The sequence below is a fragment of the Vidua chalybeata genome, chromosome 10 (genome assembly GCF_026979565.1).
Source record: "Vidua chalybeata isolate OUT-0048 chromosome 10, bVidCha1 merged haplotype, whole genome shotgun sequence".
NCBI lineage: Eukaryota > Metazoa > Chordata > Aves > Passeriformes > Viduidae > Vidua > Vidua chalybeata.
Window position 1 is genome coordinate 16,724,995 of NC_071539.1, and position 25,760 is coordinate 16,750,754.

At 39.9% G+C, this 25,760-nt stretch overlaps 1 protein-coding gene across 1 annotated transcript in view; it reads right to left on the minus strand.

Moving 5' to 3' along the window:
- Nucleotides 1–23,606, minus strand: part of NYAP2 (neuronal tyrosine-phosphorylated phosphoinositide-3-kinase adaptor 2) — a 123,775-nt gene extending 100,169 nt beyond the window's left edge. Inside the window, exon 1 of the mRNA XM_053952000.1 lies at nucleotides 23,392–23,606. Coding sequence (XP_053807975.1) covers nucleotides 23,392–23,597 — 206 coding nt within the window. The 5' untranslated portion in view covers nucleotides 23,598–23,606. The remainder of the gene's footprint in view (nucleotides 1–23,391) is intronic.
- Nucleotides 23,607–25,760: the final 2,154 nt, after the last annotated feature.

Below are 25,760 nucleotides of genomic sequence, written 5' to 3' on the forward strand. Positions count from 1 at the left end.
CCTCCAAATAAACCAGCTCAGTATCACTTTGAATCATACTAGAGTTAACAAGCTGTCAACCCAAGCTACTGACAAAAAGGTCTGTTACCTCAAAATTTACATCTCCACAGCTGCTTAAGGAGTACCTTATTAGCTCTTTTCATAGCTCATCTTCTGTCTCTAATGAAAACTGAAAACTTGATTCTTGTTGTTTCCCTACAGGTAATGAAATTATATGGCTTCTGAACTTTAGTCTGTCTCAGAATCTGCAATTAAGGTATGCTACCTCCATTTTATATTTAGAGATTTTTCCATTATTAAAAAAAGTATGACAAGATATAAAGGAAGAAAATCAGTCTGAGACTCGTAAAATGATCAACAACCTCTGATCCAGCAGCTTTCAGCTCAAGGTGAAGAATAGAACCAAGCAGCTTTAGTCAGGAGGTGCAGAGGACACACCCCACTGCTCCCATGGAGGCTGAGGGAAGTGTCTGTGGGCAGGACACTCCAATGCTGCTGCCTCCAGCATCCCTCACACACCTCTGTGGTCCCATCATGGGCACAACCACAACGAGACATGGTCATTTCTGCAAGAAGTTCATAGTCTGAAGATAAGAAGCAGGCAAAGCAATGGGGGGAAGCAAAGGAAAACAGGTTTAGTGACTTTCTTCAGGTTTCATTTTCTAACAGCAGAGAGAAAAGAAAATCCTTCTCTCCAGAGCCCTACTGTGGTAACATTTTGTCCTCCAAAGTGCTGCTTATGGCAGGGGAGTTCAAACAAGTCTCTCCAGTCTTCTTCCTCTGGACAAGAGGATACCTCTCTTTAAGCTCTTGTCTGATTTATGAGGAGCTGAGAATTTATTTACATCAGCTCAAGTCCTCTTATTGGAGACTTTCGAAACACATACATAATTTCCAGGAGATCTTTTTACTGTTACCATCTCCTTATCCTTTCTCCCTTCCTCAAGATCCATCCTTCCTGGAAATCAGATGAACTGCAATTTTCACAAAAAGGAAAGCAGCAAAGAAACACATGCAAAAATTCTGTTTCGGGGGAAAACAAAAAGCAAGCAAACAAAAAACACAAACAAACAAACAGGAGGAAGAAAAGACATACAGTTAGGCATAAGAACGTTTCCTGAGAAAATCCATGCAGAACCAGACAACACTTGGTGTTTGGACTTTCAATTTTAAGCCCTGAACTGCACCTGTGTGGCCTTCTGCTTGAAGATGTAAACAGCTCCAGCCCAACAATGCTTTTGTGTTAAAATCTGTACTGGCAATGCATGACATAAATGTTTTTTGTCTCACACAGGAAAAGATTCCATTTACTTTGGGAACTATTCAATGTTATCTACTACCCTCCAACTTAAAAGTTTTGTATAGTATGAAAATAAAACCAAACCACGCTCACACAGAAAGAATAACAAGAACAAAACAACTCCCGGGTATTCTATAGGCTGAAATTTGTTTGCACAAATTATTCAGTGAGCCCTTATGAATAATGAATGCATTGTGGAAGCCACGACTAGCTTATGAATTATTTATTAGCTGAAATATGGGCCGAATTTGTCAGATATCCTTATTTTCCACAAATCATTCAACCATCTCCTACATTAAATGGTACCAACTGGTCTCCAAATAGCCCTACCTGCAAAATATAATCTTTGTTTTCTGTGGCATGAGAGGAGCTTTTAAAATCAAATTTCTGGAGACCTTCCATAATATTGTCTGTCAAAGCTTTGCTCAAAAAACAAGTAATTATCCAGAACCAATACTAATGCCATCCTATATTTTAATTACCAAAGGCTATAATGTGACAGCTTGGCACCTATCCTATCAATCCCAAGTCTGAAAAGAGAATATGGGTGGAAATTACCTACCACATAATACTTTAGGAATAGTCCTGCCAATCACAGTGCCTTTAAAAGGAGTCATTATTTTTGAGTTGTCTGGGAGAGAGAGAATAACTAAAACACCCCAGTAAGTGAATGAACATGACCAGAAATTTAAAATATTTAATTTTGAAGTGTTTTAAAATGCTTGGGAAATTGATTCAAACTTGACACTTTATAACATAGCCTCTAGAAGATGTTGCTCTATAGCCTGTTTAACCAAGGACTCCGAAAGTAATTTATCAGTATATGTAAAAGTCTTCCACATGCGAGGTAGTGTCGGTACACAGAAATTGTCCTACTGGGCTGGACCTGAAGTCTCTTTGATGGCACCCAAACTTTACTTTGATTCTGTAAAGCAGCAAGCAACCAGATTTCCATCACGCTCACAAGCATCACAAGAGCAAGCTGCTGCTCTTGACCCAATTCCTGCTTGGTGCCAGAGGCACATGGAGGCGTTATCACTGCATCCCTCCAGATCCCAGGCACTGCTCCTCTCCGTCCCTTTCGCAGCACTCCCGAGGCAGAAGCAAACTCCTCTCCGTGCCCTCTTTTTCCGAGCATCCCAGAGTCAGATGAAACTTGACCGAGCGTGAACGAGGGATCATCCCCTGGCAAAGCCCGCTGCTGTAAGAGGTAACCTCTCCAAGGCCATTCGCAGCCCTGCTGTCGGCTGCCGTGCCGCACGCGATGCCAGCACCGTCCCCGGCCGCTCACACCTTGCAAGGACGGCTTGGAGCAGCTGCCGCCCGCACCAGCCCAAGGAACAGCTCCGGTGGGATTGCATCCCCCTTGGGCCGGAGCAGCTCCGCACGGCAGAAAGCCGCTAATGACCGCGTGGTGCCGGGCTCAGAAAGGCACTGATCGTGCTCTAATTGTTGCTTGCTTATGCAATTGTAAGGAAGGATTGCTGCAGCAGTGCCAAAAAACCTGGGGTGCTCGTGACCTTTTGTTTTGCTTGCTGCAGTCTGGCAGCTTCAGCAGCGTGATGGCTCATGGCAAGCAGCAACCTCTGAAGTATTTATTCAGGGTACAAATGAATAATTAACAGGAGCTGAATCAGGACCCCCTACATCAGCATTCTTACCCTAAAAATGTCAAAATGCAACAGGCTACTCACAAATAAACCATGCAGAGATGAAAAAAATAGCATTTCCCCAGTGGTTTATTGCAAATTCAGTTCAGGAATAAGTTCACCCCAAATGTTATTCTGGTAAATAAAGGAAGTTGAACTAGATTTATGCTAGCTTTCACTGCCCTAGGACAAATCGTGAGCTTGGGAAAAGTGGGAGAATATACTAATTAAAGATCTATTTATTAATAGATCCAGTTGGAATCTATTTCTAGTTTCTCATCTGGACAAATACAATGAAATCAAAGTGGAAGAAAATTTACCATCTTCTGCAGTGGTGGGTGCTTCATTCTCTTTTTGTTTATAACTACTATACCAATTGAACAGGTGTCCTACCGTGGCTGAGATGTGGTTATTGCAATAGGATGTGCTATCAGCATGGCCAGGAAATGGTTCACTTGAGGCAATTAGAGCTGACATACAAGCCTTCATTACAATTACAAAACTGGGAGGGTTTTTGACCACACAGACTTTTTTTCCTGTGTGGATATAGTGTGACTTGACCACAGACTCATCACACATTCCCATTAAAAATCAACAAAAAACAAATCAAAAGCATCAGTCTCCAAGGAAGAGGATAAAGACTAAACTGTCTTAACAGTTTCCTCCATGAATAGGCATAAAAGCCCTAAAAGAATAGCAACACAGATGTTACAAGAAGTGGAAATCCCATCTTATGAAAAATAGTCACAGCCTGTGCCTTGTTTAGATGACCTCTCCCCTTCTGATGCTTTGAGGCACTTGATAAATAAAAATAAAATAAAATCTAAAAAAATCAGAGGCTGAGAACTCTACTCCCAAAATTACTTCATTAAGGCTGAAAATTAAATATTTAATCATGCAATGAGATTCTAAAACTGCAGTAGGAGAAAACTGGTAATTTTAGGATTAGGTTAAATTTGCTCCTGGATACTTCATCAGATCATGAGAGACATTTGTTCTAAAAAATGCACCACTGCATCTGCTGTTCCCCTCCTGCATTTAGGTGAGTGGGCTCAGAGTACATCCTGTAAAAGCCTTACCCACCACAGGCTCAGATGAGGATGTTCCACTGTTTCCTATGCACACACAAAGAGAAAGATGAAAAGGACTGGGAAAAGAGATTTGCATCTCTTTCAGCAGAAAGTATTTCAAAGAGACAAATAAGGACACAGCAGTGAAAGCAAAGCAACTACAAAGCTTTAGGTGAGGCAATCAGAGTATGAATCATCTGAAGAACTTTGCCACTCCTTGTCAAACAAATTATTCATCAAATTACATCTGCTGGTCTTTGACTGATTCTAACATCCCAAGCTTTAAAAAGCACAGTAGTAAATCAGAAGGATTAGATATCTTTGTATCACATGGTCTCATAAACACAATGAAGAAACTGAAAATTCTTGCAAATTGAAGATGCCACAGAGGAGGCAAAGAATCAATTTTGATTAAACAACCTGAAATCTGTTTTAGTTCAAACTAAAAATAGATCAATGCTTTGACTTCACAGAGAAGGAGAGAAAAATAGCAGGCAATGCATTTCTTTGTCAAGCTGTCATTTCATGTTCACCCTTCTAAACAAGTTCCACTCACCTCAGCTACCTTCAGGCTACTGCAGACTTTTAAACCAAAAGCTTTGTCTGGACCATATGGACACTGCATCCTCTTGCAAATTCTAAGTTACTTACAGCCATACCGTAAATATTCAGGCAATCCTGCTCATCCAGGCACCTTCTGCTACAACTTTAACACCTGGGTCATATTGGTAGAGACATTTAGACTGGGGCATAGTGCAAAATATTATCTGAAAATGGCTGAATCTGAGCTCCATCTGCTCATGGACATAGCTGTGGTTTGCAAAGTTAAAAGATCCCCAACTTGATGAGCTGTGAAATCTTGCACTCACCAGAACTGCAATGCTCAGTACACTGCCAACACAACAACCAGCTCATCTTAAACATTGCAGGCTGCAGGTCTCCTGAAGCACTGAGATTGTCCAAAACCAGTCTGTCTAGGAAAGGCTACTTTAGCAAACAAGCACCTCAATTTTCTTCATGTGTACATCTGCTCTCCTGCACTGATCTACATGTCTAAAAAATGGGAAAAATATAAAGTCAGGTATGCAAATGATAACAGTAATATTAACAGTCCTGGACTTAGGTCAGGAACCAAGGCAAAGAACCAAAAATTAAATGTCTTAAATGAAACAAAGTTCAATTTTCTCTTTCAATTTAATTAAAAGGCCTTCCTCAATGCAAAACCTAGCACTATAACTTGCTAAAGAAAGATTAATCTTAGATCTTCTTAGAGATCTTACACTTTTTTTTTTTTGTTTGTTTTCCTGAGAATTGACAGAAGGTTTCCATATTTCCATATGCATAGACAGAAGACACAGGAGAAATTATTTCCAGTCCCCAAACCAAGAAATGGAAAGGGTGAATCATGGGACTGCAACGTGCTAACAACACACAATTACAACTGACCACCCTGTTCCTTCTGTTTTGGCAGAAAACAACTGAGAATTCCAATTCCTCTGCTGCCTCTCTGTTCTCCTATTTCTGCTTCACTGCCTTCCAGCAGGTTGGCAAGCACTATAGAACAAGTGGCACCTTAAATCACTGATGGTTCATAAAGCACATTGAAATAAGCATGGATCAAGTACTTTGGACTTCAGATGATCTCAGCCTGTGAGGTGTATCCTTACTCAGGCCCCCTTTTACTGCCCCGAGACTGCTCCTTATGCACTTCACTGAAAGCCCACACTGGCGCATTTTCCTGCTGTCATCAGCACAGAAACCACAGCAAAGTCACAGAGCACACACCCAAAGGATCTGGAGGTTACAGCCTTCCAGGGACAACAGACACACGTGAGCGTTTTAAGCAAGCAGGCTGAATGTTTCCAGTAGGTTGGTTGGTTTGGTTGGGTTTTGGGTTTTTTTCCATCCCACTCCTACATTTTACCATATTTAATCTGGAATCTCACCTTATGTGAGAAGATGATGAAAGATGTCCCTGAAAGCCAGGCCATCTGCAGCCTGTGCCACTTTTGGTAGTGTTTTAGGTCAAGAAACAACTTAGAAGTGAGCATATCCATTGAATCCACATTCAGCGGTCACATTTGAAGTTTTTATCATGTAGATGTTTTAATATGACGTGACCTTTAATTTCAGTATTTAAAAATTACTATCAAAAGAAAAAATTTGGACTTTGCCTTTTAAATTCTTTTCACAGGAAAAAAAAAAAAAAACAAACAAAACCAAACAACTCTGATTTTGCTTTTAGTTGGAAAGTAAAATTCAAAAAATGCAGAATTTCCTAAAAAACAGAATTTTAAAAATCTACCTAATGCTTTTTCAATTCCTCACAATTATTTTGTAGGAAAAAAAACACAACTGGGAAGCCAGGAAAAAAATTTCTCATGGCATACATAGTTATTACCTAATGATCTGTAGAGCAAAAGGCCACAAATAGATGCTGGGTTATTATTTGCTGCATTTGGAGGTATTAGACCAGGAGAATTCTAAAACTTGGAATATTTTTACTTTTGCATGATTTATCTTATGTGCTTCTTTGCCTTACTTTGATCTCATCTTCTTCAGACCACCATTATTAAGCCCTCTTCAGTAAACAGGGAAAATTGCGGGGATCTCTGCCCACAGATTTCAAAGCAGGCAGCTTCTAACTCTCAGCATGCCCTTGCCAGGCTGCTCAGATTAGAAATGGAAAAAGCAACATCATGCAATATTCCTGCTAGAATACACATGGGCCTAATACACTCTTTAGGTGTTATAAGAAAGCAGGAGATAGACTGACAGAGCTTTCTAGGGAAGGTAGTTTTTTGAACAAACAAGAAACTAAGACAGGAAGAGAAAAATTATTCCAGCCTTCACAAATTTTTCCTGATATTTCATCCTCTATCAATATGAAGAAAGAAAATGATCTCCAGATGCTAATATGGGTGCACCAGTTCTTTATTAAAAAATGCAGATCTGAATTTCCTTTCCTTTTACATGGCAGCTCCAATGTTTCAAAGGCTAATATGCTGAGAGCTATCATATTTTATGTGTTACTTTATTTACTAAAGATCATTGCACAACCAGTATACAAACACTACTCTAAGTCAAAGCTGTGCTCCAGACACCAAAAAAAACCCTCGGACTCTTGTAGCAAGTATATTCCCTTAATTTAAATAGAGCCTAGTAGCCTTCAAGACACACCTGAACTCATGTGCAATGCTTATTCTAAACAGAGTGAATAAGGATTGAAAGAATGCTCCTGTAGTTGTATTTTCATTTGTACAAATGCCTTTCCTCAGGAGCTGCAGGCCCTTGCCAGGTGGCAGCAGCTCTCTTCTGGAGCACAGGGCAAAGCTTGGCTATGACACTGAGAAAAGCAGCTCTGCCTTGTGCCCCGGGCTCGTGCTGGGATGGGATTTGCAGCTGCCAGAGGACCCCAGCTGTGGAACTTTCCACCCAGGCCACCTCCTGGTCATTGTCCCCCAGCCTCTGCAGTCCCTCACCTCCCTGCTGTCTGGCTCAGGGAGCAGGAGGCACCACAGCACTGTTTATATGCACACCAGCCCCTGCATAAGCAGAAAACCCAAGTAGCTCTGCCCCATAAAACACATCCAGCAATGACTGACAGGGACAGAGAGCACTGAGGCTGGTGCTCAGGTGAACACCTCTGCTGGTCATGTGGAATTTGACCTCACACCATAGAAACCCTCCAGGCAGGTTACTACAACTTTGTGAAATCAAACAGACACAATCAAGTACCAAAAAAGCACAACAAATGTGTCAAGCATACTAAAGGCCAGCAGACATACTGACAGATTTTTCCACCAAAAGCAGAAGAATTTTATTCTGCCTTAATGCAAGACTTCATTGTATAAACCAACATATGGAATGATAAAAGACTTCCTAAAAAATTATTAAAAAAATAATGGCAAAGTGTTGTTTATTTTCACACAGAGGCTGAACTATAAGCCATTTAATCATGGAATTGACCTTGCAGTTGGAGGTTTAGTGGGACTGTACAGCAGGAGACGTGCTAGAAAAAACAACACTTGCTATGCATTACCTCAGGAACTGGACTACTGTGGTTAATATATATATGTGTGTAAACTAACTGTTAATATGCTCTGAACAGTTATTTACATTTCTTTAATTAATAAAAATACAAGCAGTCATATATTTCATTGAAAAAAAATCTTAAGATCTCTTTTGCAAGCAGTATCAACTAAAATCACTAAACAGCATCACATTGTGTCAATAACATCACTAGAGTGTGCATTCCAGTCATTTCCAAGGCACTTTATGATAGAAGGTCTACAATTAATATGCAGTTCTGATGGCCTTGCCACTAAAAACTGAAAAAAAGCTTTTTCCATCCCCTTATTTACATGAAATGGACAAAAAAAGGTTAGAAATAACCAACCTCCCTTTTTATTTTTCTGTCACTGCATTTCGCTTGCTCTCAAAGAACACCCCAAAGTAATTTTGGAAAATTAAAGGGAAAAAATATAGAAAAAAGTTATGAGATTCTCTACAAAGGGCAGGGGAACGGGAATTTACTGATTCAATTATTTTCCATCTCAACAGTTGGGCATCCAGAAATTGAAATGTATAAAGGAATATCATTTATCTTACCTTATTTTTCCTGATTGTTCATTTATTTTGAAGTAGAACGAAAGTTGTCTCACAAAAACAAACCAGAAAGTTTGCAGCAAACCCCTTCATGGAGTAGCATCTCCTTACATTAAGGACTTCTGCAGCAAGACACAGCCCCTGGGGTGTCAGTGTGGTCACAAGAGATCACCCAGGGATCACAGAGTTCACCCCCTTTTCTTCAGGCAGTCCCTTGGTGTCACACGTGGGAGCCAACTGCAGATCACTGGGACCCCATGGAGAGAAGAAGCAACCACCAGAAAGCCTTTGCTGAGCTCCCATGGCCTGAGACAGCCTTCCAGAGCAGTCAGAAGGTGTCAGGAGGAAAACTGGGACTTTAGCTACCCAATTCAGGCTTCAGCTGCTGAATTGCCACCACTGGAAATTAAAAGAATAGCTGTGACCCAGGCCAACGTGCCTGCAGCCCTCTTGTTTCTGATGCAGACTTTAAAAATGGATTTCATCAGAACTAAACCAAGACTACTTTTGCAGCCACAAGGATCAGAGAATAAGCCAGAGTGACACTGAGGGGCCAATACTGTCTCCCTAAAACTCCTGTGCTTCCCAAAAGAGCTGGCTCAGAAGGTAGAGGCTACCAGCTTCCACAGAGAAGTGCTTGCCAGATAAAGTTGCTCTGGGACAATTTTTCTGGGGAAGTGACCTGCAGTTTGGCTTTGCTAAAGCTTGGTAAAACAATCTACATTCATACATCTCAATGAATTTCAGCAAACAGGAAGATTCCCAGCTCTTGCTGGGATGAGGTGCAGAGGCCAAAGATCACACTCCAGGACAACCTGTCCCAACCTTCCCAAAGCAACATCCCACAAAACAGTAATGCACCTGTACAGCCATACTTCAGCACTACATTGTCAGAGATACTGATTGAACACAGACTCAGATTTGAGCTCACTATTAGACTGGTGAGAACTGCTTATTCCTTTAGTATTGTGGGGAGTTCTATTTTACAGCTAGGGTTTCACACTGGCTAAAAATAAATATTTATTTCCATTAAAGAAAGAGCAATGGAAGAAGATACCATTCTGAAAACAGGAGCAAAACCTCTGCTTCTCTCTATTTACTGCCCATTTTATTTACCAGATGCATGCCTTTAAAATCAAAATATTTAATAGCTTGGGATAGCATAAATCTTCTATGGCGTACATAATAGCTATTGTGACACCAAGAAATGAAAACTTCATTGTGCCACAAACTACATTTGCACCCAATGTTAATTGCAGTATTTATCTCCAAGTGCAAACCAACACAAAACATTTTAGAGAAAGAGACATAAAAAGAGTCAATAACACATGCTGGTCAACCTTACATTAACATAATCATACATTAATAATGGCAACATAACCCAGGAACACTGAATGCTGCTACTTTTAAAGAATGTATCATTTTCAAGCAAGCACAGCTGTTAATTCTCTTACTAGAAAAGCTTCATATTTCTATACATTTAATTTTTCAGCTTGGTTTTATTTTTTTTTTTGTATTATCAGTTAAAATGCATATAATGAATATTTGGAGAGTGAGAGGGAAATTACAATAACCGATATTAGACATTTAGCAAGAAACCAGAGGTCAAAGCTCTCATGTCACTTCCAAATGCCCTTAAAACTGCATTTGACAAGAAAATGCATTCAGCTTATTTTGTGCATAGCTTAAAATTCAGGGCAGCCCACAGCTCTCTCCCTTCCCAAGTGTTTGGGAATGGTAAACAAATTGGCAGATAATTACATTCCGTCTCTTAGCAACCCTAAATGTCTTGCAATGAAGTTGTTGGGCTTTTTTTCTGATGTGTACTTGTAATGACATTATTTCCACAAATTTTAGACCCAGTCCAACAAGCCCACTTCTTACAGAACCTCCTGCATCAGCATTCAGTTTAATGGCAGCAAAGATCAGCTAGAGAAAGCTTCCATCTTGTTTGTAATTCTTGGGAAGACAATTCACAATAAATATATACTGAGAGCAAACAAATGACTAAGTAGGAAGAGGCTAGTCAAAATATTTTGTCACAAACCTAAATAGCCTTTTCCACTGCCATAACTGCAAACAAACAATACAGAAACCTGTGGTTTAATCACAAACCTTTAGACAGCAAAGTTCATTAGTTTACTGAATTAATGAAATTTGAAATTTTACAATAGAAGAGAGGTTTGGGCCAGTTTCTCAGGAAAAGAATTGTTTGTGGTAATATTTTCCGAAAATGCAATCCCACTCGTAAGCATGAAGGAATTCTAAAAAGCCAGTTCATGAAAGGGGAAATATTGCTGCCACTCCTCCCCTTCTGCAGACACAGCACAACACAGCAGCAGCAGACTGCTGGGAGCAGTTGTCAAAATCTTCACTACATTTTAGTGGAGTGGAGAGGGCCTTTGTTCAGTGCCTTCCCTGGAAAGACATAATTTCTAAGTTTTCTTTCCCTCTTAATAACACATCAGAACAGGTACCAATAACAAAAAGAAAAGATGCTGAAAAATCAGTACTGCCATAAAATACAATAAAAACACTAACCTAGAATGCCTTGTTCTGCCAAAAGATTTTGACTCCACATTCCCTTACATGTCTCCTTACTTAAAGGCTGATTTTGTATTAGAATCTGTGCACAATTGCTGGCGGAGATGTATGGATATACACTTGTCACTGTGTCCCTAGTAACAAAGATAATGCTTCTTTGTTTAGTGGTTGATTTAGGTACAAGCATCTCTCTAAATTAATTCCCAAAGCAAATTATTGTCCCCTTATCATAGATCTTCCCCAAAATGGTAACCAAATAATAAACTCATTTGAAAGAGAAGGAGCAAGCAGTCTCTCACTGAACAGTGCTAATTATCAGAATTTGCACCTTGACTGATTACTTAGGAAATGAAGATGAAAATCTGACAGCCTGGAACTGGACACTGAAAATAGATTTTCCTCAAGTGCAAAAGCAACACCATAAATCACAAAAATTAACTTCAGCACATGGACTTAGGAGTTGGTCTCTCTATAATGCTTGATAAATTACATCTGCATAGCAGACAGAAGCCTAAATAACTTAAGGGATTTTGGTAATAACTAAGACAAATGAAGTATTTCACAGTGTTTTGTTGCTGTGCAGTGTTCTCCATTTCAGTCAGACACCTGGTGGTGTAGCTGGGCTCATACAAAGTTCTTGACACAAATACCTCAGGATCCAACTAGATGAGAAAGAAAAACTGCATCACTTCAGTCAGGCACCTGACAGACGAGAGGCAAAGAGAAGGGGAAAATGATTCCTTTCCATTATTTTAGTAAAGATCAGTTTTTCAGGAGCTCCTTTCCATGTACAAACTGTGCCAGTGGGCAGACACTGACAGCAGCATATGCTGCACCTGCCCTACAGCAAAGGAGCCAGGGCAGCATTGCATTGCTGCTGCTCCCTTCGTGCACACTGAGGTGCAGGCAGACGCTTAGCTCCAGCCCCACCTCTTAACTTCTCCTTGCACACCACCACCCATTCCTGTGTGACTGCAGCCCTCCAGATTTCCTAATCAAATGCCACACATAACTCCTTTTAAACAAGCTAAGACAGGGAAAACTTGTATCAGTCTACGTTTTTGTGGGTAAGGAGCCAGAGATAAGGTCATCATCATCATCATCAGTCTAAGAGGAAGTATGTAAAGGAGCAAAGGTGGTTTTGGAATGCTTTGTTGATAATGGAATGGACCTGGGTTGGCTTTGACTTTTTTTGCTCTGTCCTCATTTACCCTTCTGAAATCTAGTAGAATCTAGGAGGTGAGAGCAAAAAACGTTTCCAGAAAAAAAATCTATTCAGTGTAGTTCACTCAACTGCAAAGAGCTCCTTCATATCTAATTTTAAAAATCTTAATTAAAAATCCCATACCTTATCTTCACACATAGATATTTTTTTTCCATTGAAAAACAGACTGAAGGAAAAAAAAAAAAGCTATGAGCAAAGCCTTTTCAACCTTCATCCATTTTTTTAAATGCTCAAAACTGCATCTAAGAGGAGAAGAAGCAGCGCAGGCAAGACGATGCAGGTGAAAGCAGCGATGCTCAAAGCCAGTTTGCCTTTAAGGAGCTGCCAGGGCTGGAGCAGTCACATGGCCACTGGTGTGTGTGGCTCTGCTCAGCAAGCCATGCAGCTCCTTGGCTGCACCAGCCAGTGTCATGTGAGCCAGGGGTTGCCATGGCAAGCACGAATGCGGCTCCCATCCGCTCCAGCACCGAGGCAGCACAATTCAGATTAGCAGTGCACAAATGTGATTTCCTAGGGAAAAAAAGCTGCACTTTGCTTTGCCTAACAGTTTGGATGTAAAGATTAAACAATTAAAATTATCTCTGAAATTGTGTTTATGATAAACTGCTGAGAAACCTTTTAATCTCAGAACAATAGCCATGTAACAAACACTAGCAGTTCAATCTTCGATAGCAGCTGCATTTTGGCATAAACTGCAGTACATGAATTTCAGAATATTTTTCCATTTAAAATTTAAATTCCATTTAAATTTTGAATTTCTTCTTCAGCCCTTTAATCGCTTACAACTGGAAGGGAGAAGAACGGGAAATAGCTGTTCCAGTGAAATAAAAATCATGTCAAATCAACCCTAAAATTCACTCATTGCATTTCTTAATGTGGTAATCCACAGTCTGATGTTCAATGCAGGAAATTTCTGTGAAAGGTGTTCCTGACACTGAGGTATTTTATCATCAGAGTCCTAACATCTGCTACCAAAATTAAGCAGCTTGCTAATACAGCAGGATAATGAAGACCTGCATCATATGGGCTGCCATTCCTAACTTGGTGATAGAATGCAGCTGGAGCTACTTGCAACCCAAAGGCAGGTTTATTGAGGGGATTCTTTTTCTATAGAGGCATCTATAGGACTGTTTTACCAGACTGAGGTCAATTCCAGCAAGGCACGGTGTTCTTGCACTTTCAGGTAGCTCGCTATAATTCCAGGATCTAACATAACATGTTCAGAGACCTCTGGCATACCACAGCCTTCAGTGTTTAATACATATACAGGGGATATTCCTGTGTCCTACTGCTTTCACAGAAGAGATAATCAAGTCCTGAAATAATCTCAGATAGAGACTCTAGACAGTAATTTATAAGGACCCTAACCATAGAGCCTAACCATAAAAAGTGAGTGCCCAAGCTTCTGAGCAATTATGTAAAAGCAATTATGTAAAAGACAGATCTCAAAGTAATTGTAATTTTTAATAAAAGTCAGTCCTTTGTCTCCATGTCGGTAGAAGTGCCTGAAAAGGGATAACTTGTATCAAAAAGACAATTGATTCTCTCAGTATTTCTTGCCCACCATAAAACAAAATAAAAATTCCTTTTTAGTTAAGGCCAGATAGATTCACCATACCCCTATGTGTGCTTCCTAACTCTGCCCATCACTTATAAAGGGCTGCTCTCAAACCTTACAGCACCATTCAGCCTGTAATTGCTACCAGCTCAGGGCACGTGGAAGTGCACAGCTCTCTCAGCACAGAAGGATCATGATGTTGTCTTTGTTCTTTCCCCTCATTAGAAAATACTCTGGTGGGGCTTCATGGGTTAATTTCAGATTCTTCTCTTTTTTAACCTTTAATTTCAGATTCTTCTCTTTTTTAACCTTATGCTTTTTACTGCACCCCTACACATCTCACTTCCAGCACATACCATAGGTTTTTCTCCAATAGCAATAAAAGGGGAAATCTCCATTGCAAATCACTCGTTGATTTAAAGGAATCAGAATACTAAAGCACAAAGTGATGCTCCAGGATTTCCTCTCCATTAGCGTGAGCAGCATTTAGCAATGATTGCTATTATTTTCAATCGGATGTCCAAAAAATTGAAGACCTACATCATTACTGATCCAATCAAGATGCTTCTCCCACAACAAAATTGCATAACATATGAAATTTTACTGAAACTACCTTGAATCTCTCTGTCTATAGAAGATGACTATCAAAATCTAACCACTAAAATATTGGATAGTCTCAGGATGAAAATAACTGATGTTGTTGTGCTACTGAGTTTTGTTAATATCTCACTCAAATTCATCTCATCTCCAAAAATTAGAAAAAGGAGATCACCAGTCAGGCTCCTACTAATGTGATTTTGGTGTTAGCAGACTACGTTTTTAATTAGCTTCTCTTGGTTTACTTATTGCAGATGGCTGCAGGATTGTCTCATGTCAGAGTCACAAAACTGAGCATAAGATAAATAACTTCTCACACTCCTCAATACCTCTCTTTCAGCCCTGAGCATTCTGCAAACAGCGGGAATTTGCTACCCCATAGCTGCACACAGAGAAGCAAAACAAACTTTGTGTTTAATTATAGAAGATTATTCTCTAGATGGGCTACATTTTTAAACACTCTCTTTTTGTAGTAGTAAAGGACTCAGCAGTTTCCTTTTGTCTTTCAAGATTCAATTAAAAGTATGTTTCCAAAATTAAATTACAGCATGAAATTAGCTAAGGGTATGAAATACGGCATTTGCCCTGGCATTCAGGGGAAGGCTGTTCAAAGCAATTCACTTAATGGCTCCAACATGTGATCTCAACTTAATAACTAAAGTGCCCTCAGCTCACAGAGGATCTACTGGTGAGATGCGCCCTGTATAATCCACCAAAAAGAGAAATGGATTAAACCCAGGTAAATCTTATTAATTTATGGAAAACCCCGCAGTTACTCTCATTTTTGATCTTTTAAAATATTACCATTTTGTCAAGAAACACACTTGTTGGCAGGAATATTTCTGTGGGTTTTAGCTGGCTTTGGCCTTCTCAATCTCGACGCATTCCAGAAGCATCTGCCGGAGTCCATTGAAAGTGTTTGCTCCTCTGCAGCTTTCAGAGAGAACTGCTGGATGTAATTCATCACAACCACTGGGGACACACTGCAGTTTATTCTGTGCTGCACTAATAGAGGGAGGGAAATGAGCAGTCCCCTAACTCCTCAGGTGCCCCTTTAGTCACCTGTTGGGTGCAATTTCAGCTCATGCTGTGAGCTGTCTTTGCTCTGCGTGCACTGGGTTAGTGTTTCAGAAGAGTCTAATTTCCATTTGGGGTCCTTGGGTACTGTGCAATAAAAAGGGAAATGAAAACCAATTCCACTGACGCCCATCTTCTGTGGGACCACAGCAGCTCCCTCTGCTCATTCCCGGGTTCCTGGCAGCTCACAGGGGCTGCAGCACCTGCCCCAGCCCAGCAGGGCCCTCCCCGGGCCTCTACTCTTCCTGAAGGAAGGCCCTGTCTCAGAACACACCACACAAAGGTTTTTAGCTGGTTGGTGTCAAGGGGGGCTTTTTGTGTTGAGGGTTTTGTGCATTTATTTGTTTTTGTATATTTTTAACTGACTTCACTTAGGATTACAACTCAGAGTAGAAAGCCAGAAGGAAAAATAAAAGCATTCTCAAATTAACTATAAAACCCACAGCTAATAAGGTCTCTACAATCCATTTCTTCTCTAATCTCTCCTTGCTCCTATTTTAATCCAATCACACAAAAATCTAATCAGTGCACATATGTATTCCGCTTTTCATACGAATTTTAGCCACTGATGCAGTGGCTAACAGCAACTTGACAACAAGATGCCCTTCACCTGATGCTTCTGTTACAGAAGTGGTGTGACATTCTCTTTTTCTAGGGGCACACCCAAGAGCGGACTCTACTCCAGGCTAAGAAAATAAACATCCCAATTAAATAATCAAGTATTATACTATGTTTCCCTGTGAAAGAATAGAAATAAATAAATAAATAGAAGTACACATAGCCTGTCAGGAGGGTGCTGAGGAGAACATGCAAAGGGCACAGATGCCTGCCAGCTGGATGGGGCTTAAAGCAATCTTTATTAATATTAAATCCAGCCAAATACAGCTGTGATTCATGGCCCTGAAAAGAGCAATGAACTGAGCTATTTTGCTCAAAGGAAACATTTGTTTTTCTTCAACTTTATGAACAGTTATTGTTAAATGATGGGTTTTCCTGAAGATACAGAAAGATTCACTTTTACTATTCTAATGGTGGCACAGAGCATCAGCTCTGCTGGGCTCAGACTGGGGCTGTGTGTTCCCAGTGTCTAGGACCATGGCTAGCTGCAATTTTGCAACAATGAGTTGTGAGATTTCTTTCTACATGTTTTTTGTACAAGTATCTGTCCTCCAGGTTGCAACACATTTGTAAATTTGGGTCACAGGCAATTACAAATTTGTCAGGGGTCAATGAACTTCAGCATGGAGCACTTTTTGGTTACTGGAAAACTTGAGCCAGAACAGATCAATGCTTTTAATTTGCATATGAATGGTGATGTATTACTGAATGTATTCCTCTATTAATGAAGTCCATCCTAAAATAGTTATAAAAACTTCATCTGGGCATGCTTGAGAACAGTCTTCCTTATTTTTTTATCCAGTTTTCATAACAACAGTTTTAATTAACTTCTACTCCATTCTTTGCAATTTTGTAACATACTTGAAGACATTTGCCAAACAAATGCAAACCTTTGATTCCATATAATGGACCACCAGAACTCTACAGAATCATGCAAAATATCTCTATTTCTACAGCTCTACATGTATCCTCTTGCTGAGAAGGCTTTCGGGGAGGAAATGCAGGATAATTTTAACTACATTCTGTAGTTGAAGACTAATCAAAAGACAGTGAGAGAAGAGACTGGAAATAGAAGTGGAGTGGGAACAAATGGCTACAAACTGCCCATGAAGATCCACGGAGCCGTGTCCGGAGGTACAGCACACCTCCAGGGTGACTCAGTGCCCAGCAGCTCCAGCCTGAGCTGGGATGGGAGCACACACCCAGGTGGGCTTGGAGCCAGGCCAGCTCACCCACTGACACAGGTGGTCAGGCAGTCCCATGAGTACCAACAGCTTTGAGACACATCCACTGGGGTTTAACAAGAATAGGGGTCTGGAACCCCCTTTAGAAGCCTTCTGGGCTCTCTATGACGCCACACTCCTAAAGTGCTTTTAAATAGAGCAAATGAATCCTCAGAGAAAAAAATGCACCCACTACATAGTGGATTGGTGTAAGTCTGAGCAATTTGTGGAACAATGAAAGAGACCATGTAAACTCACTGAGAAGTAAAAGTTGTAGGCAGAAGCCCTAAAAGAGAAGATTTTTTGAAAATAACATCAAGCTTTAGATAGCAAACTGATAATAACTTCTGCTTTATTTCCTTGGTCTTTTAGATTGTGAGGCTGGATATCAGCCTCTATGGTAAATTTTAAATGACATTAATCACATGACTGTTCTAAAATAAAACTTCTCAGAATAACAGCAATAGCAATATAAAATAGTTTGCATTGTGTCTGTTGTTTATTTTGTGTGGCAATAATACAGGCAGCCATATGGATATGAGCATTTGGAAGGGAGGATTTGTTGGCTAGATCATCACATCTGTTTACTTATAAAAGCAACAAAAATACATTCGGAGGTCACTCACTGCACAACCATTTATCTTACTCTTGATGAAAAACACTTATCAATGCTACCCTTTCTACATTGAACCAATTACTAAAGACACCCCAGGATATTTTCATATGGAAAAGGTTTTGAAATCATAGAAAAATTAGTCTTTAACACACCTCACAGCCATTTCCACCATAACAGTGGTATCAGAGCAATAACTTAATCTAGGATGAAATGAGCATGCAACATGTCCAGGAGGAAGATAAAGAAAACAACAGTGCCCCAGTTAAGCTTCCTCACAGCACAAACATTTTGATCAAAGGAGCACGTACCACTGACCTCATATCCAAAACCAGCATTCACCAAGTGAACTCAGATTTGGATTAAAAACAAAAACAAACAGAAGAGCCCCAAAGCAAACAAACCCAAATGAAAAACAAACAAACAAACAAAAAAACCTCCACAACTTACATCAACACATGAAGCCAAAAACAATGGGTTAACAAGCTTGTAATGTATAATATCTCAATGTGTTTACAGGTATTTCAGCTGAGGCTTGCACCATGACCCATAATATTTAATGTACTTCCTTCACCATTCTTTTTGAGGTCAGGCTGTAAGCATACTGTAATCTAGCAAGCATAATTATTTCTGCAAATTTAGAAAGGTGCAGTTTACTACACAAAATCTCAACTACAGAACAGATGTTCAGAAAAAAATACTTTCACCTAAAGTATTGTTCTGATTTCAAGACAAAATTATAAAAATTAGCTTCATAATGAAATTATTTTATGTTATTTTTTATTCTGGTAAAAATATTTCTGTATAAACTCTTCAGCATGTCCATATAGTCCAAGATTACTCACATTTTCTCAGCTGAACAGAGCTTTTGGCAGTGAATAATCCCATGCATAGAAATCTTTTTATATTTTATTGCTGTCACCCACGCTTGATAACACAACTTTTAGGTAAAGGACGCATAATTTATATCTTGTTCACAAGGGAAACTAAGGATAGGAATGACAGGAAGCTACAGAAAGATAATACCTGAATTCAGTTACTTCTATTACCATTTCAAAAAAGAAAAAAAAAAGCAAGAGAAAAATATGATCTTACTTTTGCTGATGGCTTAGTCTTCAGTACTTGCTTTGCCAAAGAAAGGAGAGGTTAGGTTGACAGCTGTTCATTACAATTCCTTCTTTGCTACAAGAGCTTAGCTCTGCCACTGGCTGGCTGGCCCATTTCTGCTAGCTTTAGCACACAACAGTGCTCCTAAAAGCTCCTCCTCTTGACAGCATCTGTCTGGATACAAGCACAAGCAAGGCTTTCCATACAGCCATTTAGGTCCTGGGAACGAGCTACAAGTAAGGGAAGCCATTAGAAGTAAATATTTTGATGATTAAGTCCAGGATTTGGCAGGCAGAAATTCATGCCCACTGACACCACCAGTAGTCACATCTTCACAGTGTTACTAGTGAAAATTACTTCCCTGACAATAACTTGAATGATGCACAAAAAATAGAAGCCAGACCTTTGAAAGCATGCACTCTGATTTATGCAACATGTCCGAACCTTCAGAGGAGGAGGGTTCATCATTTGTTTCTTCCCAAGCTTTTATATTTGTGCAATTAAGAAGGGAAAACATTGGTAAAGTATCCACACAAAACAATAATAAAGTATCTAAATATGTGTATTTCAGTTATGGATGAGTCAGAAAGCAATTGCTAATTCCAACAGATGCCCTATATAAACTCCAAATACTCACCTTTTTCCTGGCACCCACAATAGCGGAGGCAAATCTACCTTCTGTTCCCAGAAATGCTGCCCACAGCTGATATTGTATCATGGCAAATGTATACCCCATGGTATTGCCAGTGAATATGATACTGCTCCATAACTTTATTTGCAATTTATAGGCTCTGTGGGCAATATGCCAATACCTTCTCTTAATTTGGACACTGCTCCTTGAATAGACAATGATCATGTAATGAGACTAGATGATTAAATGATGGAAGAAAAATCATCTATACATTAGGTCCTATATACATACATATTTATTGTGCCTCACTCTCAGCTACTAATCAGCACATTAACCTTATTTTCTCCGCATGAGCGCTAAGAACCATACTAAAATTAGGTCAGAAATTCAGATCAGATCAGCTGATTCAGCCCAGCAAGATTAGACAAAGACTAGTTGCTTTTATTTTTCCCAATCCAATACACTGTGTTTATCTCCCACAATGTACAATGGATCCATACATTTTTCCCCACAATTAACCTATCAGAACCAGACACCATGAGACAGCAACCACACCAAATGTACATCAGTGCTACTGAAGAAACACAGCCCAATGTATCCTTTGGAAAGCAAAATGTACAATCAAACATTTTTTTTTTTTTAGGTCATTTTTCAGATCTTGTTTCCAAACTGCTCAGACTAATCCATTTCAATGAATTTAAGTCATTCAGCATAGTTATGAGATGATTTAGGTAAATAACAGCTGCTTCTAAATAATGTTGTGTGTGAATACCACCACTTCATTAGACAATATATTACTCATTATTATCTTGTTAATATACACAAACAGCCTTCTTCTAACAGAGGCCATCTGAACACTAAAATTGAATAGCTTCTAAATAATTCAATAATTGGGCTAGCAGGTAATTCTCTGTAGGTGCCAAAGATTTCTGGCTGCTTTATTTTGATTCTCACATACAAAAGAAGAGTATTTGTGGGAACCCCCTCTCCTCCTCAAAAAAATCTACCTGCAGTTAATCGCAGGGGATGACTCCCTTGTTGCTAAGGAGATTGTTTTCAGCTATTGGGAGTCTCCAGACTGGTGGCAGTTACCACTGCACATGTGCACCACTTGCTATCTAGGCCACGCTCCCAGGAATTAGGGATAATATAAATACCCACCAAGATAAGGTAAAGACATAAAGAATATAGGACAGAACAAAGAAGAAATCAATGATCCTACTTTACCTTTCCTGACTGCTGCATTACAATAGACAACACGGTCTTGGATGAATCTCTGGAGGGAGCCAACTCAATTGCAATCAGCCTAAGTGACTTCAGACATCATGTTCCCTTTAGTCAAATCAAGTATTTTCCCTTGGTCTGCCACTGCTTTTAGTTTTTCCCACCAAAGGTTGACCTCAAGTATTTTTTATTACCCCTCTAAGTTTACATGGGCAAAAGCAAAAAACACTTAAAGGAAGTGCTTTTCACGATTTCCTGAGGTGTTTTCCTACATTGTTTCCACAGGCAGATATTGTTCCTCCCTCAGTGTTATTGAGACAAGCCAAGTGGGGAGGTGCCACAGCACATGCCCCAGTTGAGACGGCCACAACACACAGAGTATCACCACACAATTTCAGAAAGCTTTAAGCATTTGCCCATACACAGTAACACTATACCACATCAGAAGGCTTCAGGCATCTGCCCTTGTTGTTCTTTAGCCCAGCCTTTTATCCCCTCATGTTCAAGCATTGCACTGTGTGGCCTCTGCTCCCTTTGGTGGTTGCTCAGTGCCCCTGGGCACTCCCTGGCTCATTGCTGTCAGTGCTGCTCACTGCTTCTCACAGCTGTGCCCACTGAGGATGAGGCTCCCACAGCCCCACTCCCAGTCACCACAAACTGTGTGCCTACAGGGAAGGATCAGAGGGGATCACTGCAAACATAGTTTCCCACAGAAGAGCACTGTACTGAGGAAATGTTATCTCCAAACCACATACAAATACATGCTGTTCCCCTAAGAAGCTCACTGTGTTGCTGGTCCTCCTGTCTTCTGGCTCTGTAACTGAGAATAAATATTTTGTTCTCATTGATCTCAGCTGAGTGTGGGCAAGAATTTCATGGTTTGGCTCAGCCCTAAATCATCTGTACTTATCCAGAGCTCTTCATCAAATCGCTTTGCCAGGATCAATGAACAAAACCACACAAACCAACCACATTGTAGGAAATACTGTCACTACTATTCAAATGAGGTAGAGAAGCTTGGCTAGAGGACTACAAAGAACCAGGTAGGTCCACAAGTTACTCTCTCATGCCCCAAGAAACCTATTCATAATAAAATCTGTTCTGGTACTTAGTAACCTTTATGGTCACACATATGAAAGTACATGCAAGCAGATTAGCCAGAGTACAGCCTAATTAGCTGTATTCACCTTAATTCTATATTATTCTTATCACTCCAGTGAAATTGCTGACAATCCAAATAGTTCCACTTCCTGGAACATAAAGCAGCCATATTTTTGCTTTAAATTCCTTCATCTCCCACCTCTCTCAAACTGTGTGTGCTGCTCTTTTCCTTTTAACGTTCCATCAAAATTATCAGACTACTGAGGCGTTGCTCCAACATTCACAGCACAGCATGTCTGTTATACCTGGGTGTACAGTACCCAAGACATAGCATAAAATCTAATCACTTAAACAGAAATATAGAAGATTCATGCTGGGGGAAAAAATTCAAAGGACCTCCTATCAAGTTTATGCTCAAGCTATCCATTCACATATAAAAGTTAAGAATTTAGATGACAGATTTACCTCTATTACAGAATTTTACCTTCAGCTCAAGAAAAAACAATTTTTTCTACTGGCAAATATGTAAGCAATAAATATTAATTATATATTCCATTCAACCTTCTTTTCCTCTCCAAGAGGCTGCAGAGATTTCATTGATATCCATTGGCACAAGTAGCCAGGTCATGCAAGTGCTCCTCTCATTAACTGTCAATTAAAATCAATGGAATTGTTCAAGAAGAGCTGTTATAGGGTTCTGCCCATCAGGGGCTTGATCCATTTTCCTGTAAGTGATTGCAATATTGTTACTGACTTCAGAGATCACAGAACTGAAAGGAAAATGTAAATAATAGATGCTTAAAAAAAAAAACAACAAAAACCTGACACCAATTAGAAACCTTTGAAAATCTAGCAGATTTAAAACATCAGCTCAAGAAAGAACCTATTTTGACCTGTGAGATTGTCCCCGTCTTGCTAACACACAAATACATTTTTGCACAAAATGTAAACTGCTCATCTAAAAGCACTAAGAGGATGACAACCCATTCATCACTAGATTTGCATCTATTCCAAACACCCAAACCTTTTGTTACAAATCTCACCTGCTCAAGATGCCACACATGCTCAAGCTATGTCTACACAATGTAAACCGCTTGTATGATAGGCCTGACAGAGGCCAATGGTCTGTACTGCTTTTGCCAGCAAGCTGCTTAGAAATCAACTGCTCTACACATATTTACCATATCTGAATCCCTTGCTTTTCATTACTCTGCCAAACCACCCATCTTTTTATCAAAATATTTACCGTTTTATTGCTTCTTCTTGTTTTCGGCGTTTTTCACTCTTTTCTTTCAAGTAAGCCAGGTTTGTTTCATTCCTCATGCGATCATTCTCTCGAGCAATGTCTGATGCATTCTGTATAACCAAGCCATCATAGGCCTTCATCCCCATATCTTCAATATACTGGAGAAAAGCGCCCAAAGTGACCTCCTCCTGATTAGAATTCATCATCTTGCAGGAGATAATGAACAAAGGAAAGCAATGTTTCCTGCAGGTTGAAAAACACATAATACCTTAATCAGTAGGAAAATAGCTTATGTTTTATGACAGCAAGATCACGTCAGTTGTAATTAACATCTCCGTAAGAGACAATTTTTCAGACTTTCCCATTTAAAGGATAATAAACAAAGCAATTCAGAACACAGAACAACATTACTCAAGACAAGAGGAGACAAAACCAAGAGTCTCTTCTTCCAGGCAATGCAGATCCAAAAAATTACACTGTTTAAATCCCAGAAATATTTCCTTCCACCCCATCCCATTTCCTAGCACCCATCAGTTGCATAAACACTGCCATCCTGAATCTCAGTTTGAATTGAACAGAGAAGGCTCCCATCACAGGATGACAGGTCCCTTTTACAGTTTAGATAAGGCTGCAACAGAGCAGATTACCAGAAAGAATTCCTATTCTGACTACCAGACAAAGTTCCTAATATCTGCAGAATATTCTAAAGCTCAGGTGAAAAGTGTTGTTCCATTTTTTGAAACAAAAAACTTAGAAGCTTTCTTCAGGCTCAAAATTTAGACAGAAATATTGTGAAATATTTTCCTGTATTTCTTATTAATGTGATATAAACCCATAAGCCCTGGTCATCTGTTGCCCAGCATCTTGTTAGCTTGAAGCTCCAAGAATGGACAAGAATGCCCAGCTGAGCTGGGACCTTCAGAACCCTTGAAGTCTCCAGGAATCTGTATTCCAGAGGCATTACAGACACTGGGGTTTACAGCACCTCCAGCTAAGCACCTTGGAGCAGACACACTTAGACCTCTGGGTCATTCCTGGGTCTGTGGCAGGCAGCCTAAAAACTCTACGGAAAGGTCACAACTGATTTCCATTCATCAGCAGAACTCCTGGGAAGTTGCAAGAGCTCTGGTGTATAGACACATCAGAAAATACTACAGGAGACTAAAGGCAAGGTAGAATTTCAAGAGATAGACTGTCTCTCTCTAAAGTCTGTGCTGGATAGGACTGGATTAAACTTATTAAATTAGTAAAATAGAAGCTTAAAAAAATAGGACTGTTCCATCTTGTTTTAAATACTGATTATTGTAAGGTCCAGAAGCATTACAAGCTTGAGTGGCATTACCTGCACACAGCCCCGTGAGATGCCCTCATCCCCCAGGGAGTTGGTGCAGGAGTCTCTGAGTGACTTGCTGGCAGAGCTGACAGCTGAACTCAGCTCTCTAAGGCACGTTTGCTTATTCACTGCTCCAGCATTCCTCCCTTCCCTGAAGAAGGATGGTGTGACTTCTCGGAATCAGCCTCAGAACATGCCAACACTACAACTAGAAAGGATCTTATTGAATAGGCAATAAGAATCCTGTCTGCACACAGATTTTGGAGGCAGGGTTCTTGTGGAACCAGTGACAAAAATATTTTCCCTATTTCTTAGTGTAATGTTATATTTCTAATATACATAACATATATATGTTATATATATATATAACACATCTATTTCTAACATATCTAACATATATCTCTATACTTATTACATAGCTGGAGAAATAAAATTCTGCTCTAGTTTGGCACTGGTTAGAAATAAATAAATAAATAAATAAATAAATATGACCTTAAAGATTCTAGAAATCTACCCTGGGCCTTCAGATCTGGGCCCTGACTCTAAAAATGCAAGGGATGAAAAGAGCAGAGAAATATATATCTGCCCTTGAATGTTTTTCCCCCCTATTGTTTGGGGGGAACTTTTGAAGTGACAGTAGCAACAAGCAGCTAGTTTCAGGCACTAAATACCTTAAAAGCACACTGACAATTTCCCCCTTTTCTCTCATGCCTGCATATCAAAATTATTTCTGTACAATGGCAACACAACTGCTAAAATAATGAAGATTCAGAGGATGCAGAGGGTCTTCTCCGATTATCTCTCCTGCCTTCCAAGAACAACCTTTTCTATCAACTAAGCCTGAACATGAAAATAAGGCTGATGTTGAGGGTCACTGAAGTGATCTTTAAGCATTTTCAAGCATGGGTATAAGCATCTCCTACTAATCCCTGCAGGGTAAAACCAGTGAAGGACATCTTAGTGCAGCCCAATGTGCCTGCATGCCATTTCACACAGCTCTGACACTGGAGCTGGCTAGAACTCTGCTGGGCTGCAA